Raw genomic sequence first — 15,338 nt, 5'->3', positions numbered from 1 at the left:
GTGTGAATCTGTGCAGCCAGAACAGGACTTTTCAATTCACTGTCAGATGTAAATAACTGGCAGTTGTCATGCTGGCACCTCTCTGAACCTGAAGAAAGAAACAAAAGGATTCTGAATGCACAGGAAACCGCAGCCTATCAAAACCTTAATTGTGTATTCATCTGACCATGCATGAAGCTGCTGAATTATGCATAGGTGAGCCTTTAAAAGCAGCAGGGAGCAAGCACTCAGGGTTGTCAGTTGATTGTTGCCCATCCAGAAGATGACCCATCCAAGTGCTGCCCTTGCCTGTGCTTCCTGCACCTGGGCTGAGAGAAAGGCTGATCCCTTCTGAGGTGTCTGTGAGTAGAGGAGGTGAGCGTACTTTGTTGCTGGCTAGTGAATAAGGTGAAGCCCTTTTTGGCTATGGACACCCTTGTCCGGGATCAGATCCCACCACTGTACTTCACAGAGAGAAAACTGCACTGAATGTCTGCTGTACTGTTAAGAAATTAAGTATTTCAATCTTATTCCTGTTAATCCTGTTTCTTAAATAAACAGTTCAGGCAGTCTTTTAAACTTAAGCAAAATGCTTTATTAGCGAGAGATGTAAGAAAGCACTACAGAATGTTATATACAAACTAAAATCAATCAGGCAAATAAAGTACAAGATAAGATTCTGTAGGGACTAATATCCAATCTGCTATGCTGTCCAGCCAAAAAGTTAGCAGAAATGAATACCAGAAAATGATCATCTGCTTTAGTCACACCTTTATACCTTTTCTCATCCTGAACACACCAGCATTTCTTCTTTGACTATATAAGGAATTTCCTCTGCCTTTCTTTGTATATTACTTTCTTGTGTCCTGAGTACACATCCATCACAGTGCTTGATATCTATGTGTTAATTGGCATATGCATATCTTAACGAAGGAAGTCTCCTGATTGTTCAGAGTCTGAGGTTCAATACACAACCCTTCAGCATTTCCTCATTAGGAACAGAAACAATACACAACTTATTATTCCTCACTCCCTAGCAATGAGTCAGAAAGATAGGCTTTTTAGCTCCTGTAAGCAAGTCTACACTAGGGGATGTGATGCAAGCATTAAATCTGTAATCTGATAAGAACCAGATGTCAAGCATGCTTTTGAAACTATTGTTTTCTTATTTTTGTTTCCTTAATAAGTGCTGCCCCTGTATTAGTGTCATTATGGTAGCCCCTGAATAAATAAAATTTTACTCAGATAAACTATCACCATGTGTATTTCACAGTAACTGGAGGGATCGCTGGAACAGGAAGCCATGGGGAGGGAGGTAAGACCCCAGAAATCCCCCTATAATCCTTGTGGCCCTGGTTTATTAAGGGGTTTTGTCTTATTCCATTCAGTGAGTATTATGAGGGAGTATCACAAGGGAGAATTTCCTTGGAGTCAATAAAAAGTGGTGTTGAGTGAAAAGCAGTTAAAATGAGATGGGTGGTAGCATACCTCTAAGACAGATTTATGCTTCAAGAGAAGAAGCTAATACATATTGGAAAATATTTGGCAATTGTTTTCTGGAAAATAAATAGTGGAAAGTCAAGGCAGGTTAGTATGATTATCTAGACTGATACTTATAAAATATTTAAGAACATAAGAAATTGCCATGCTGGGTCAGACCAAGGGTCCATCAAGCCCAGCACCCTGTTTCGATTAGAGGCCAAACCAGACCACAAGAACATGGCAATTACCAAACACTAAGAAGATCCCATGCTACCGATGCAATTAATAGCAGTGGCTATTCCCTAAGTAAATTTGATTAATAGCCGTTAATGGACTTCTCCTCCAAGAACTTATCCAAACCTTTTTTGAACCCAGCTACACTAACCACATCCTCTGGCAACAAATTCCAGAGCTTTATTGTGCATTGAGTGAAAAAAGAATTTTTTCCGATTAGTCTTAAATGTGCTACTTGCTAACTTCATGGAATGGCCCCTAGTCCTTCTATTATTCGAAAGTGTAAATAACCGAGTCATATCTACTCGTTCAAGTCCTCTCATGATCTTAAAGACGTCTATCATATCCCCCCTCAGCCATCTCTTCTCCAAGCTGAACAGCTCTAACCTCTTCAGCCTTTCCTCATAGGGGAGCTGTTCCATCCCCCTTTATCATTTTGGTTGCCCTTCTCAGATTATTTATAACATTTGCTGGTGGATATCCTTTATTCAGGGCTGAACCAGAGTAAAGAATGGAGAAATTGTTAATCTTGGAAGACCTAAATGATTAGCTTCAGAGGGATAGCTGCATTAGGGCCTCATTTTCCAAGCACTTTACCACGTGCGATAAATTCGCAAATCACGTTAACAGCTGTGAGAGAGAGAGAGAGAGAGAGAGAGAGAGAGAGAGAGACTTACTATAGTGCCTATGCCCTACATAGGTATGAGCGTCGGGGGTTGGGGGCCACTTTCGCATTCCACATGAGACCTACGGACAGAACAGTGGTCTCTAGTGCAGATTTGCTGGCCGTCGGAGTGAGGACGCTCACTCCAAGAAGTGGTTTGGGCAACGTTCTCTCTACCTAGCTTGATGGACACTCTACCTGGGCAACAACATGCTAGGTGGAGAGAATGTTGCCCAAACCTCTTCTTGGAGTGAGTGTCCTCACTCCGATGGCCAGCAAATCTGCACTAGAGACCACTGTTCTGTCCGTAGGTCTCATGTGGAATGCGAAAGTGGCCCCCAACCCCCGACGCTCATACCTAATCCCCACCCCGAGTTAGTAGGTAGCCCTCCCATAGGGATTGAAATACCTATGTAGGGCATAGGCACTATAGTAAGGTTCTCTCTCTCTCTCTCTCTCTCTCTCTCTCTCTCTCTCTCTCTCTCTCTCTCTCTCTCTCTCTCTGGTAACGCCCCCCAATGCTGCTTTTAAATCATTTAGTAATTTTGGAGTAATCCGTTAGTAAGGAGTTCAGTTTATTACTTTTTCAGAATGTATAACTTAGATCAGTGATACAAAATTGTTAATATAAAATATTACAGCAAATCATTATGAATAATATTATGGAAAAAGTCTCTTACAAAAATATAAGTATAAATAAAATGTCATAGACATATCAAAGTTTGCTTTCAGTGAATCATTATCCATTACATATGGTCAAAGTATCATGACTGATTACATTTCAGTAAGTGTTAGATACAAGTAGAAATACTTTTATTTCGCACATAGGACCTATCTAACCATAGCACTATAGAAATTGTTACAACTGCACCGGTATAAGACAGGATGTAACCAATGATGTCAGATATTGGAAGGCACCTTCTTGCATATGGTATGGTGGTGTAGTGAAGCACAATCTTATGAGTTCTCTGTAATAAAACAGATAGACAATATGATTGAAACACTGGTTGACTGGAAATATGCTATAAGTAGACTGCATATATTTAATGGGATACAATTTAGTACATATCAAGCCAAATTCTGACATGAAGCATTAATTCTAGCCAATTAATTTATGCTGAGGCACTGCAAATGAGATGCCTGAAAGGACAGTGTGCAAAGCAAACGTTTAAGGGCTATATCATAACAAAAAGTGTGCAACAACAATGAAAACAGAATTAATATCATTCAATATATCTAGGAGCTCATTATGAACTAATCAGATTTTACTTCATAAGTTAGAAACCTCAGGTGGAATCAGTGTCTCTCACGATGCTTTGCTTACTCCTGTAGTAAAGGGAGAAAATCCACTGGCAAAAAATACCAGAGACATTCCTATATGCAGTCTGGAATGAGAACTCACAATATCTGTGTATGAGATGGCTTATGGGAAAGAAGAGTCTTTGGAGGGTTTTAGGAACATAGGCCCTCATGAAGCGAGTACCGGTTCCTATCTGCAATCTATAATAGAATTCGCAAGATATAGATATATGATAGCTTCTAATATAGAAGAGAGTTGAGAAAGGGATATAGGAACATGGGCCCTCGTGGAGTGAGTACCGGTTCCTATCTGCAATAATGACTCACGATCTCCATACCTGCGACAACGTCTTAAACAGAAGGGAGTCTTCGGAGATTAGGAACATAGGCCCTCGTGGAGCGAGTACCGGTTCCTATCTGTAATAGAACTCACATTATTCACGTCTGCAATCGCTTCCAGGTAATCAGGAGTCTTCTGAGAATTCAGGGATGTTATTTATTTAGAGTTATATTCCGCTTTTCACACTTTTTTCAGCACTTCAAAGTGGATTACATTCAGGTACTGTAGGTATTTCCCTATCCCCAGAGGGCTTACAATCTAACGGGCCGATACAGTACAGTGTGCTCCGATGCGTGTTTTCGATGCACTAGTGTTACCCCTTATTCAGTAAGGGGCTGAAAACGCGCATCCAACCCCCCGAACCTAATAGCGCCCGCAACATGCAAATCCATGTTGATGGCCCTATTAGGTATTCCTGCGTGATTCAGAAAGGAAAATGTGCAGCCAAGCCGCACATTTTACTTTCATAAATTAGCACCTACCCAAAGGTAGGCGCTAATTTCTTCGGGCACCGGGAAAGTGCACAGAAAAGCAATAAAAACTGCTTTTCTGTGCACCCTCCGACTTAATATCATGGCGATATTAAGTCGGAGGTCCCAAAAGTTACCAAAAGTAAAATTAAAAAAAAAAAAAAAAATTTGAAGTCGGCCTGCGGCTCGCAGGTCGAAAACCGGATGCTCAATTTTGCCGGCGTCTGGTTTCCGAGCCCGTGGCTGTCAGCGGGCTCGAGAACCGACGCCGGCAAAATTGAGCATCAGCTGTCAAACCCGCTGACAGCCGGCGCTCTGGTCCAAAAGGAGGTGCTAGGGATGCGCTAGTGTCCCTAGCGCCTCCTTTAACCTGTTTTTACTGCCGGGCCTAATTTGCATACTGAATTGCGTGCACAGGAGAGTGGCCTGGGTATTCGCCCGCTCTCCCGTGGACTTTACTGTATCGGCCCATAAGTTTGTACCTGAGGCAATGGAGGGTAAAGTGACTTGCCCAAGGTCACAAGGAGTGACAGTGGGACTCGAACGCTGGTTTCCTGGTTCGTAGCCCACTGCTCTAACCACTAGGCTACTCCTCCACCATAGGCCCTTGTGGAGTGAGTACCGGATCCCGTCTTTGTAATCTGAAATCAAGAAGAGAGAGAGCGGAGCCCCTGAGGAGCAGGTACCCCTAGGTAAGATGGTGGTGTTGAGTGCAAGTATTCTTGGACAGCCGAAGCTAGTCCAACGGAGTCCCTTGCTAACTCGCTTAGGAGTTGCAAGCAAAGACCTTTTAAAGTGGAAGCGGATGATGTCACTACGGGGGGACGCCCCCGAGGTTCGCGCCCTTGCCAGTACATCTCTGGAGCGCTCGCGTGCCCTTACGTCATCAGGAACATGGTGGATCCGCAGCGTCAGACCAGCCCGGGTATTCCAGGAAGTACGGCGAGAAGAAGCCACGGCAGCATCTGTCCGTCAGACCCAAAGAGGGAGTCGCCACTAAGGTAGAGAGGGTGGAGCGAGGGCGAGAACAGGCACGAACGCAACACCATGGCAGGAGAGAGCCTAGAGTTCTCACCAGAGGCGGTGATCCTTTTCCCCCCAAAGTTAGATTTGCTTCTGTTGCCCTAATGGAGACAGGAGGATCTGGTTTCTTGATGTTGACATCCTTGGAGCCACACCATTAGAGGGAGCTCGAAGTGGGGCAGCAACTTGGATGGGACAGCATTTCAGCAGCTGGAGCCCTCGAGGCTGGAATGAGAGAAGGGACATTCTGTTCCAGATAATGTTGCTGTTTCTTTTTTTTCCAATCTAAGTAAATGTCTAAAGAAGAATTATTGAAATGGCCAGAAACTTTATTTGGAAACTCTATGGGAAGATGTTGCAACTATGCAATTAACTATGTATCTCTGCTCAAATTTCTGTTATTAAGACCTATGTTACAGCAATTATGTGCCCTTTTTGTACTGAAATACTCCTGTAAATGTATTGTGAAGTACCAGAGTTTAAGATATGGGATTTTTATTTAACCTTCATAACTTTCTGCCTTCTTATCTGGTAAAATAAGTGTCTATTTCTCCATCTGCCCTGTAAGATGCAGATGAAGATGTGATTATATTAGAAGCTGCCTTAGGCCTATTTTGAAGTTAATGCTACTTTATTTAGGCTTTCCACCCTTTTCTATTTTTGATTTGGTGATTTATTTTAATAATTGTTTGAATTTCTCCTTTCATATCCTTCCCTTTTTGTGGGCTCAGAACTGAATTATGTATGAATTTTCCTGTTTTGCTTTTGCCTATTTTGGTATGTTTTATATTCATGTTTTGGGATATGTCCTGTGTACTAAATGCTTCATGAATTTATGGAAATTAACAAGTTTTAAAAAATAAATAAAAAGATGATAATACTTCTCTACAGGTCATTTGTAAGACCTCATCTGGAGTATTGTATCCGGTTCTGGAGGTCATATCCAAAGAAGGGCTACCAAAATAGTGCAGAGTCTACGCTATAAGCCTTATGAATTGAAGTTAAGGGCTAAATATGCACGTATGATAGACTCATTGGTGTACCTTTCAGGATGCACCAGCTGAGGTTTGAACTGGTAATCCCAGGATCTTTAGAGCAGGACTTAACCTGTGGAATCATAGAGTCAGAGAGGTGGTAGCTTCCTCCAGAATGCTAAGATATGCCTCTGAGGGTGTGACTGTGCCAGGTAAGGGCAGAGCTCGGACTGGATGCTGGCTATAACTCAGCAGCTGCAAGGGCTCTGTGCAGGACACAGCCCAAGTTCCTGGGAGTGCCTAATGAGACTTTGCTTGTTTTTGTAGTCTCTTGATTCTTGAATCTTGTCTTGGACTTCTTGCATGGCATTCTCATGGACCTTTGTTTGCTTTTGACGTCTTTCTAATACTATCCTCTTTGCTTGGACTTTTTGTCTGGAGTCTTCCTGTAATTCAAGCCCTTGCCTGGACTACATTTCTTGTCAGGTCTTTTGCTGGCTTGTTAGGTTTTGTCCTGATCAGGTACTCCTAGATACCTGGACTCAAGCTGTCCGGTTTACTTCTATAGACTGTCTACAGCCCAGTCAGTACCCTAACAAAACTATAAAGACACAAATAATGCACAAAATACAAGCATTTTCCAGTGGAAAATAAATTCTGAACTAAGAGATTATGCTGTGAGGCTAGAAGGGGGTAGGCTCAGGAGTAACACAATGAATATTTCTTTACAGAAAGGATAGTGGATACATGAATCAGTCTCTCAGTGGTAATGGTGAGGTACAAAACAGTAACAGAACTCAAGAAAACATGGAATATGCACAGTGGATCCTTGGATGCGAGGAATGGAGGGTAAAGCCTGAGATTAAAAGGCTCTGTGGTATTGCATCAGAAATAGGCAGTCCTTATCTACCATAATTTTCTCTGTTTTATGCTATATATTTTTATTTTATCACACATTTTGTTACTCTTTCACTCTTTATGCTACACTTAAAAGTCCACATGCCGTTGTTCCATCATTTTTCAGTTCAATCAACAGAGTTCTCCATGCTCATTCTAGACTTGATATTAAAGGACACTGGATAATAAAGATAAAGAATAAAGAGATATAGAATACATAAGCTAACTTTTTTTTTCAGGCATATAATTCATTCTTTGGATAAGTATTGAGAAAGATATGCTAAGTGGTATATGACAAAATTGGAGATGTTCCAAAATTGTGATCAGAACAGGGATTCTAGTGACTGCAATCAGAAATTGAAAAAAAGATCCAAAAATTTGATATGATTCAGATTAGTAGTTGTTAAACCTTGCTCACCTAGGGCCAGGGTTTTCTATGGGAAAACTGCTTAAAGGCGAATTTTAAAAGCCTTATGCGTGCTGAAGTCGGGAGATATGTTCAGAAGTCGGACCAGCGTGCTCGATGTGGATTTTAAAAAGCACGCGAGTAGGCGCTTATCTCCTAGTACATGCACAAAAATTGTTAGAGAAAAAGAGGGCGGGGCGTGGGCATGGTCTGGGCAGGGCATGGGCGTTCCAGGAAATATGAATGAAGCCAGCATGTAAGTATTTACACGCACCAGCATGCGCCGGGATCCCTGTCCGAGTAACTTTTCTTCTGCTGTGGATGGTGTGTAACCAATTAAACAAAAAAAATGAAGCTAGGTAGTGAGGTTTTAAGGGTTGGTGCTAAAAGGGTAAAAGGGAAGCTCCTTGGACTTCCTGTCAAGGTGCAGGGCTGAATGGAGGTTGGGTGTGAGAGCTCCTGGTCACCCCCTCCCCATAATCGCTGAATCTGGCTACAATTAGACCCGAATCTGTTCTCCTTTCCCACGTGCCTTACCCTGTTGCTGAGCAGGTGCCAGTCGCTGTGTCTAACGGGGTGTGGAAGACAGAATATGCGCCATAGAAGTGTCTGCAACGGGAGAGAGAAGAAAAGCGGAGATCCCAAAATGGCGGCCTCGAACAAGGGCACTAAAACTTTAGCTGCAATCTCGGCGGAGATACTTCTTCAGATTTCGACCAGTGTATCCATGGCTTTGGACACACACGCGATCAAAATACAAACCTCTATGGATGATATTAAAGGTAACCTGCAAGGGCAGTCAAAACGCTTGGATCAGGCAAAGCAGCACATTTTGGATCAGGATGACTGGCTTGAGCAACACATCATGAAATTAAATGCAAAACATGCAGTGCTGACGGAGAGGCTCAAGGACCAGGAAAATCGCAATCAGCAAAGCAACGGGAAAATTATTGGTCTGCCTGAAACACTGCAGGAAGATGAACTGTATGACTTTATTGAAAAATGGCTGCCTGAACGCCCGGGCCTGGTGTTTTCTGAGGATCGCCTTTGGTGTGAATGGATCCACTGTGCTGGCCCGCTGTGCAACAAGGATAGCAAGCTTTGGCCAGTTATGGTGCGCATCTTGAACTGGACTCATAAGACCCAGTTGTTGCAGGTGTTACGATAACACTCAGCTGCGGATTTCAAGGGTCGCCGGATCCTGCTCTTTAACGATTTCTCAGTGCATGTTGCTGCGCAAAGGAACAAAATGTCACCTGCCTGCTCTGAGCAACACAGGAGAGGGATGCGCTTAGCTTTACTATTTCCTGCTAAGTTGCGCTTATATTACAATAGCAAAGTGCTGTTTTTCACTAATAAAAAAAAGAAGCAGCTTTGTTTCTGGCCACCCTGGATCAAGGAAACATGGATGAAGCTGTGGTATTGAAGCCTGTTTCGTTTCTCACATCGGGCTAAGTTTTCCCCTTCTGGGAGCCTGGTGTCATTACTGCTGCCAGTTCTCAAAATGTCGTCGCTGTATTGGTTTTTAGCGACTTTTATTTATTTTTATTTATTTGCTTTTCTATACCGACATTCAGCCGTGGGTATCACATCGGTTTACATGGGAACTTGTGTGATAGTATGACAACGGTTCATATTATCTTTACATTGTAACATTATTAATTTAACAGTATTGGTTTCTAATTGTAACATTTTCAATGAGGTAATAATAGCTTTATATTCACATATTTCTAACAGTATTATCTAAACATTGTAAATATATACAGTAATTTAACCATCTGGTGTCTATATTGTAAACTTATAAGTGAGGTAATAACTATATATTGTTGTATTATTCCTAACAGTATTTTCTCAAAAACTTTGTAACATTGTACGTATATACAGTAACATCGAATAAGGTTGCAATTAAGTGTTTGATTTGGAGGAGTTTTTGTTCATCCCGAACCTATGTTTGGCGGTGTGTTGGTTCCTGCACGCGACCTGCAGGATGTTCTCTTCGAGGGTTTTATCTGGGTCGGAACTTTTTGCAAAGTGCCTTTTTGTTTGCAAGATCACAGTATGAGCTCCTGCCTGGTTTGCTCAATTCCAGGGGATTCTCTATGTTCATTTTTGGGGAGAGGGGGATGATTTGAGGGATGTCTCATAGCATAGGTTCCAACGATGTTGGTTTCTGCAGAGGGGAATTTTGTGCCTCTTGGAGCGGGAGGAGGAGTTTAATTTGGTGTGGTGTGGCTTTGATGTTGCATATGGGTGTGTGTGCTGATATGATTAGAAGGGGGGAGGGGGAGGGTGTTAGGGGGAGGGGGGAGGTATTTATGCTTTCTTGATGTGGGGGTAAGGCACTGGAGGAGACTGAGGGATCAAGTGGTCTGGTGGCTTAGGCTGGGAGGCCCCAGGGCCACTTGCATATTCTGTTTACCAGGCCCATCCACAGGCCAAGAAAAGTATTTGCACAGTATAGTTTGCAATGGCAAAGATTAAAATTACATCATTGAATATAGATGGGATTCATTCCCCAATAAAACAGAAAAAATTGTGGTCTATGTTTCAAAGGTTGCACTCATAGGTAATATTTCTGCAAGAGACTCATTTGTCTGATGCTGAGCATGTGAAATTAAAAAGGAAATGGGTTGGACAGTGTATATATTCTTCTTTCACTACCAGGAAAAGGGATGTGGTGATTCTCATACATAAGAAGCAACACCATTCCAGGTTGAATGTTTGTTGCAGGATAAAGAGGGTTACTATGTTATTGGGGCAGGTGTGCTTCACCTCAGAAGGTTGCATTTTGCAATTTGTATGCACCCAATATATATTCCCATGAATTTTTCACTCATGTAGTGGGCCTACTCTTAAGTCTTTTGGAATACATATAGGTGGTTGGGGGGGGGGGGGGGATTTTAATATTGTGGCTGATAGGAGAATTGATTGTAAACCCACCAAGGCCACGGTCAGGAAGGAAGAGCTCCTGGGTGATAACTTTCTTTGCCAAGAGCTGGGATTGCTGGATGTTTCCAAAAAACAGCAGGGTAGGCGATCCAGTGAAGCCGTGAGGAAAAGACAAAATGGTGGATGCCACACAATAGTCTTTTTCAATATTTATTCAGGGAGACATACAAAATCTTATGTATATGCCCGACTCTGGCCGAGTTTCGCCACCAAGGGTGGCTGCCTCAGGGGCTACAAACAAACATATATAAATATTTAATAAATCATAAATAATATTAAAACATAAAAATTAAAAACATAAATAATTATAAAAAATTATTTTTCCACGATATCTCATCAAAAACCTACACATTGTAAAAACTATAATAATGACAATGGAATATGAACATCAAAAAGATAAAATAGAAAAAGTTTTTTCAAATTCATCAAATTCACTTGAACTTCATACAGATTAGAATAAGCAGAAAATACCTTTTCAGTCACAAAGCAGTATTCAGGTGATGGTCCGGATCAAATCAATCGTATACCTACATCTATTTAAAACAAGTAGATCATATTCAGCTATCTATAAATAAACAAACCAAGTGTATTCATGGCTTAAAATCCCCTTCTATTGAATATTTGGTAATGAAATATATAAGGTGATATATTTAAATTAGAAAAAACAGAATCAAAAATAGAAAAGAAAAAATATAGAAATATAATAAATGGATTATGTAATAGTTTATGTATTTGTGTGAAAACGAGCAAAAATAGGTTTTAAAACAATAGCCTGATAAATTTCTAAATAACAAATCTCAAAGGACACCCAAAATAAGTAATTGATAATTCATGTAACATTAATTATTAAATACCACGCGAAAAAATATGTGTGATAAATGGGTTATGCAGCAGTGTAATTAATCTTGCCATATATTGTGTAACTCAACCCTCGAAAGACAATTTTGTTTAAACCAAAATTAAATTGAAAAACTTCACATTGTGGTGCAAGTGACAGGTTGTCCCCACTCAACTGTATCTATCCGGATTTTAGAAGAGGAAATGAAAACAAAAACAACTGTGTATATATCATTAATTTGTGCTTTCAAAAGTACCCACTCATGGTATTATTTGTATTACAAAAACAATAGCGGCATAACAACTTCAAAGCAACTCTTTACTGTATAATAATTCTATAGAAAAATAGTAAATAGAAAATATGTTTTCTTTAGCGAATTATGCCAGCGAATGTTATGGTTGTAAATACTATGGGTTAAAATGCGATACGTCTCGTATCAATAAATCAGTGAGAACAAGGACGCCAACCAAAACGCCCTTTCACTCTGATTCTAGCACAGCAACTTAGATCATGGCACGAATAAGAAAACGGCTTTTCTGCCTAACAAAATATAACTATTAAAAGAGTTGTTTTATATACATATTGTGCCGTGCACATCTTCATATAGTGGATGCTAGGGATGTGCAGAGCAAAAGTTTAAGTTCATATGTCCATATGTCCAAAGGGGGTCCCATTTGCGGTCAATATGGACATAAACAGAATTCAATGAGTTGAGTATATGTCCATATGTGCAAATAAAAATTTAAACCCCTCACCCTCCTTAATCCCCCCCCCCCAAGACTTACCACAACTCCCTGGTGGTCCAGCGGGTCAGGACGCCATTTCTGACCAACTTTGCAAGAAGCACGTGACGTCGGCGTCATGTCGGAGTGACGCGGCGTCACGTGATTCCCTGCGGGTTCGCGCCGGAACGCTCGTTCGGCCCAAAAGGAACTTTTGGCCAGCTTGGGGGGGCCTCCTGACCCCCCCAAGCTGGCCAAAAGTTCCTTTTGGGCCGAACGAGCGTTCCGGCGCGAACCCACGGGGAATCACGTGACGCTGCGTCACTCCGACGTGGCGCCGACGTCACGTGCTCCTCGGAAAGACTTTCAGAAATGGCGTCCTCACTCCTCGCTGGATCACCAGGGAGTTGTGGTAAGTCTTTGGGGGGGGGATTAAGGAAGGTGAGGGGTTTAAATTTTTATTTTGGATCAACAATCGCGATTTCCAACTTATTCAACATAGCTATGTTGAATAAGTTGGAAATCCGATCGTTTATGTCTTATCACTTTTTTAAGTTAAAAAAAAAAAAAAGTAGCGTTTTACATTTATGTTCAATACGAATGCTCACCCCTAGTGGATGCCAATGCAGATAATTGAAAGCAACTTACCAAATCTATGTATGCCGATGTGGTTCGTCTCCTTTCAGCGAATAACAAAAGAATGGAGACGCCAAACACAGCGCCCTTTAAAACTAAATTGGCGCCAAAACAGTGTCATGAGGGCGGGGTTACATGATTGACATGGATACCAGGTGGGGTTGACTTTTTTTTTTAAAAAATGTGCCGTGGTGATCTAAAAATGTTCTTACTGCTCTACTGCAAACCATTCAAAGTACTATTAAAATACATATATAGAAATCAAACCTGGAACAAGAGTAAATAAACTAGTGGTGAGTGTTATGACCAATTTTTATGATTTCACCGGATGGAAATTATCAATTAAACAAGCCAAATCGAGGAATAAAATCAACAAAAAATAACTATTCACAAGATTTTCAGTGGGTGTTAAAAAAGAATATGCCCATATTCTATATTGCATATATCATCACATTGGATAAAAATAAACAGATTAAAAATTATGAAATATAAATTATTTAAAATCTGTATATTCTAATTCCATTGTGATTGACAAAAAATAAATAAGATAAAATTGTATGAAATAAAAATATTGCAGAGTGATATATATAAAAAATATGTAAAATTGTAAGAAATAAAAATAATACAGGGGGATATGTATAAAAAATATATAGCTGACCATTGACTGCATTGACTGTAATGTACTATAAAAAAACAGACATCAGTTTCATTGTTCAGACCATCAGGTATCAAAGTCTTAAAATCAAAAATATATCTTTGTTCAAGTTGTAATAATAATAAATCAAAATCACCTCCTCTTTGGTTTGGTAATGGTTGTTGAACAATGCAGAATTTATAATCCTCAAATTTGTGATTCTTCAAAATAGAATGCTCAACTAAAGGTTTGGCAGCAACTAATCGATTGATGTTACTCCTATGTTCAATTACTCTTTTATTTAATGCTCTCACAGTTTTCCCTATATTTATCAGATTGCATGGACAGAATACGGCGTATATTACTCCTTTACTTTTGCAGTTTGTAAATGAAGTTAATATGAAATCCTTTTCTCTACCCGGTATCTTCAAAACAGAAGTTTTCATATTTACATTACACACTGAGCACGTTCCACAAGGGCGATGGCCTGGTGGTCTGATGTCTTTCTTATGTTTGACCGGTAGAGCCGACGGAGCTAGCATATCCTTCAGGTTCTTATCTCTTTTGTTCGCAATCAATAGATCTTTATCTTTAAAAGCAGTTAAAACCTGTAATATGGGCCAATGTTTTCTTAAAATCGTGATAATTTTATGAGACATGGTGGTGTAAGTCATGGGACAGACAATACGTGGCATAGATTTTTTCTCCTTTTTCTTTAACAATTCTAAACGATCTTGACTGCGTGCCTTCAGATATCCTTTCTGAATAAATTTCTCTGGATACTCCCTCTTGCGGAAATTTTGCATTTAACTAGTGCTTTATAATCTGCGCATTCTCAGCATATAATTGATTTGTTGGAGTCCACTAAATTTAATGTGGACCAAGCCCATGAAGCTTTGAATCATTTATTGCACCAGCAAGCTTCCAAATCTCTTAGATTTTTCCAGTATCAGATGTACAGCTTTGGCAGTAGGCCAAGCAAGTTTCTTGTCAATCTGGTTTGGTGAAAGGCCAAAAATCTTGTATAGCAGGTATGAGAGATCGTTCCAGCATGCACAAACACTCTCAAGCTGATATTTCTGCGCATTTTCTGGAGCATTATAGCGATCTCTATAGCCACAAACCAGTGAATATGGAGGCTTGTGACTCTTTTTCAGGACCTTTCATGGCCCAACTTGTCACAAGCAACAGTGAAAACACTTAATGCCCTTATTAGGGATGGTGAAACATTTTCAGTGGTCCAGGGCTTGAAGTTGGGGACAGAATTTTACATGATTTTGAAATTTCCAATGCTCCTGGTGTTATCTCAATTCTATAATGATTTGGTTTCCACAGATTTTTTAGCCCCGGCTATGAATCAGTCTATCTTAGTTAGATTGCCAAAAAAAAAAAGTAAGGACTCCTGGAAGTACTGCTTTGCCAGCCTCCCATAGCACAGAAGGGGAAAGATCTACTCCTCCCAGCACAACCTTAGGTATTCATGAAAAGCCTTATCTACTAGATAGAGGTCAGGGCTAATGCGCCAGGAAAAAAAGAGGGACACTGTTAACGCCCTAGTTCCACACCCAGTGGGCATGATCAGAGATGGAGATAGTGCCTATAGTAGCCTCCTATGTGCCTGGAAAGAGTTTGCCAGACACTAAAACGTAATCCAACCTAGAATAGGACTTGTGAGAATTACAATTAAAAGTAAAATCCTGCTCTCCCAGATGCAATACTATTGCGATCCCTCCCGCGGCCGGAGCTGCGGGAGGCCTCTCACCTCCTTTTCTCTCTTCTTCTCCGCGGCCC

The 15,338-nt window shown here is 40.8% G+C and overlaps 1 protein-coding gene across 5 annotated transcripts in view; it reads right to left on the bottom strand.

The window, feature by feature from the left end:
• Nucleotides 1–2,917: 2,917 nt before the first annotated feature.
• LOC115097864 overlaps nt 2,918–15,338 on the bottom strand; it is a 107,479-nt gene continuing 95,058 nt past the window's right edge. For 3 of the 5 annotated variants that reach the window (XM_029614020.1, XM_029613995.1, XM_029614028.1), the window contains exons 6-7: nt 11,189–11,250; nt 2,918–3,327 (exon numbers count right to left, since the gene is read on the bottom strand). In XM_029614020.1, coding sequence (XP_029469880.1) covers nt 11,228–11,250 — 23 coding nt within the window. In that variant the 3' untranslated portion in view covers nt 2,918–3,327; nt 11,189–11,227. Of the gene's footprint in view, nt 3,328–10,871; nt 10,949–11,188; nt 11,251–15,338 lie in introns of those variants that run through there. The other 2 variants (XM_029614003.1, XM_029614012.1) reach the window with 2 other exon arrangements.

The sequence above is a fragment of the Rhinatrema bivittatum genome, chromosome 1 (assembly GCF_901001135.1).
Source record: "Rhinatrema bivittatum chromosome 1, aRhiBiv1.1, whole genome shotgun sequence".
NCBI lineage: Eukaryota > Metazoa > Chordata > Amphibia > Gymnophiona > Rhinatrematidae > Rhinatrema > Rhinatrema bivittatum.
This window is presented reverse-complemented; position numbering and strand designations above follow the sequence as displayed.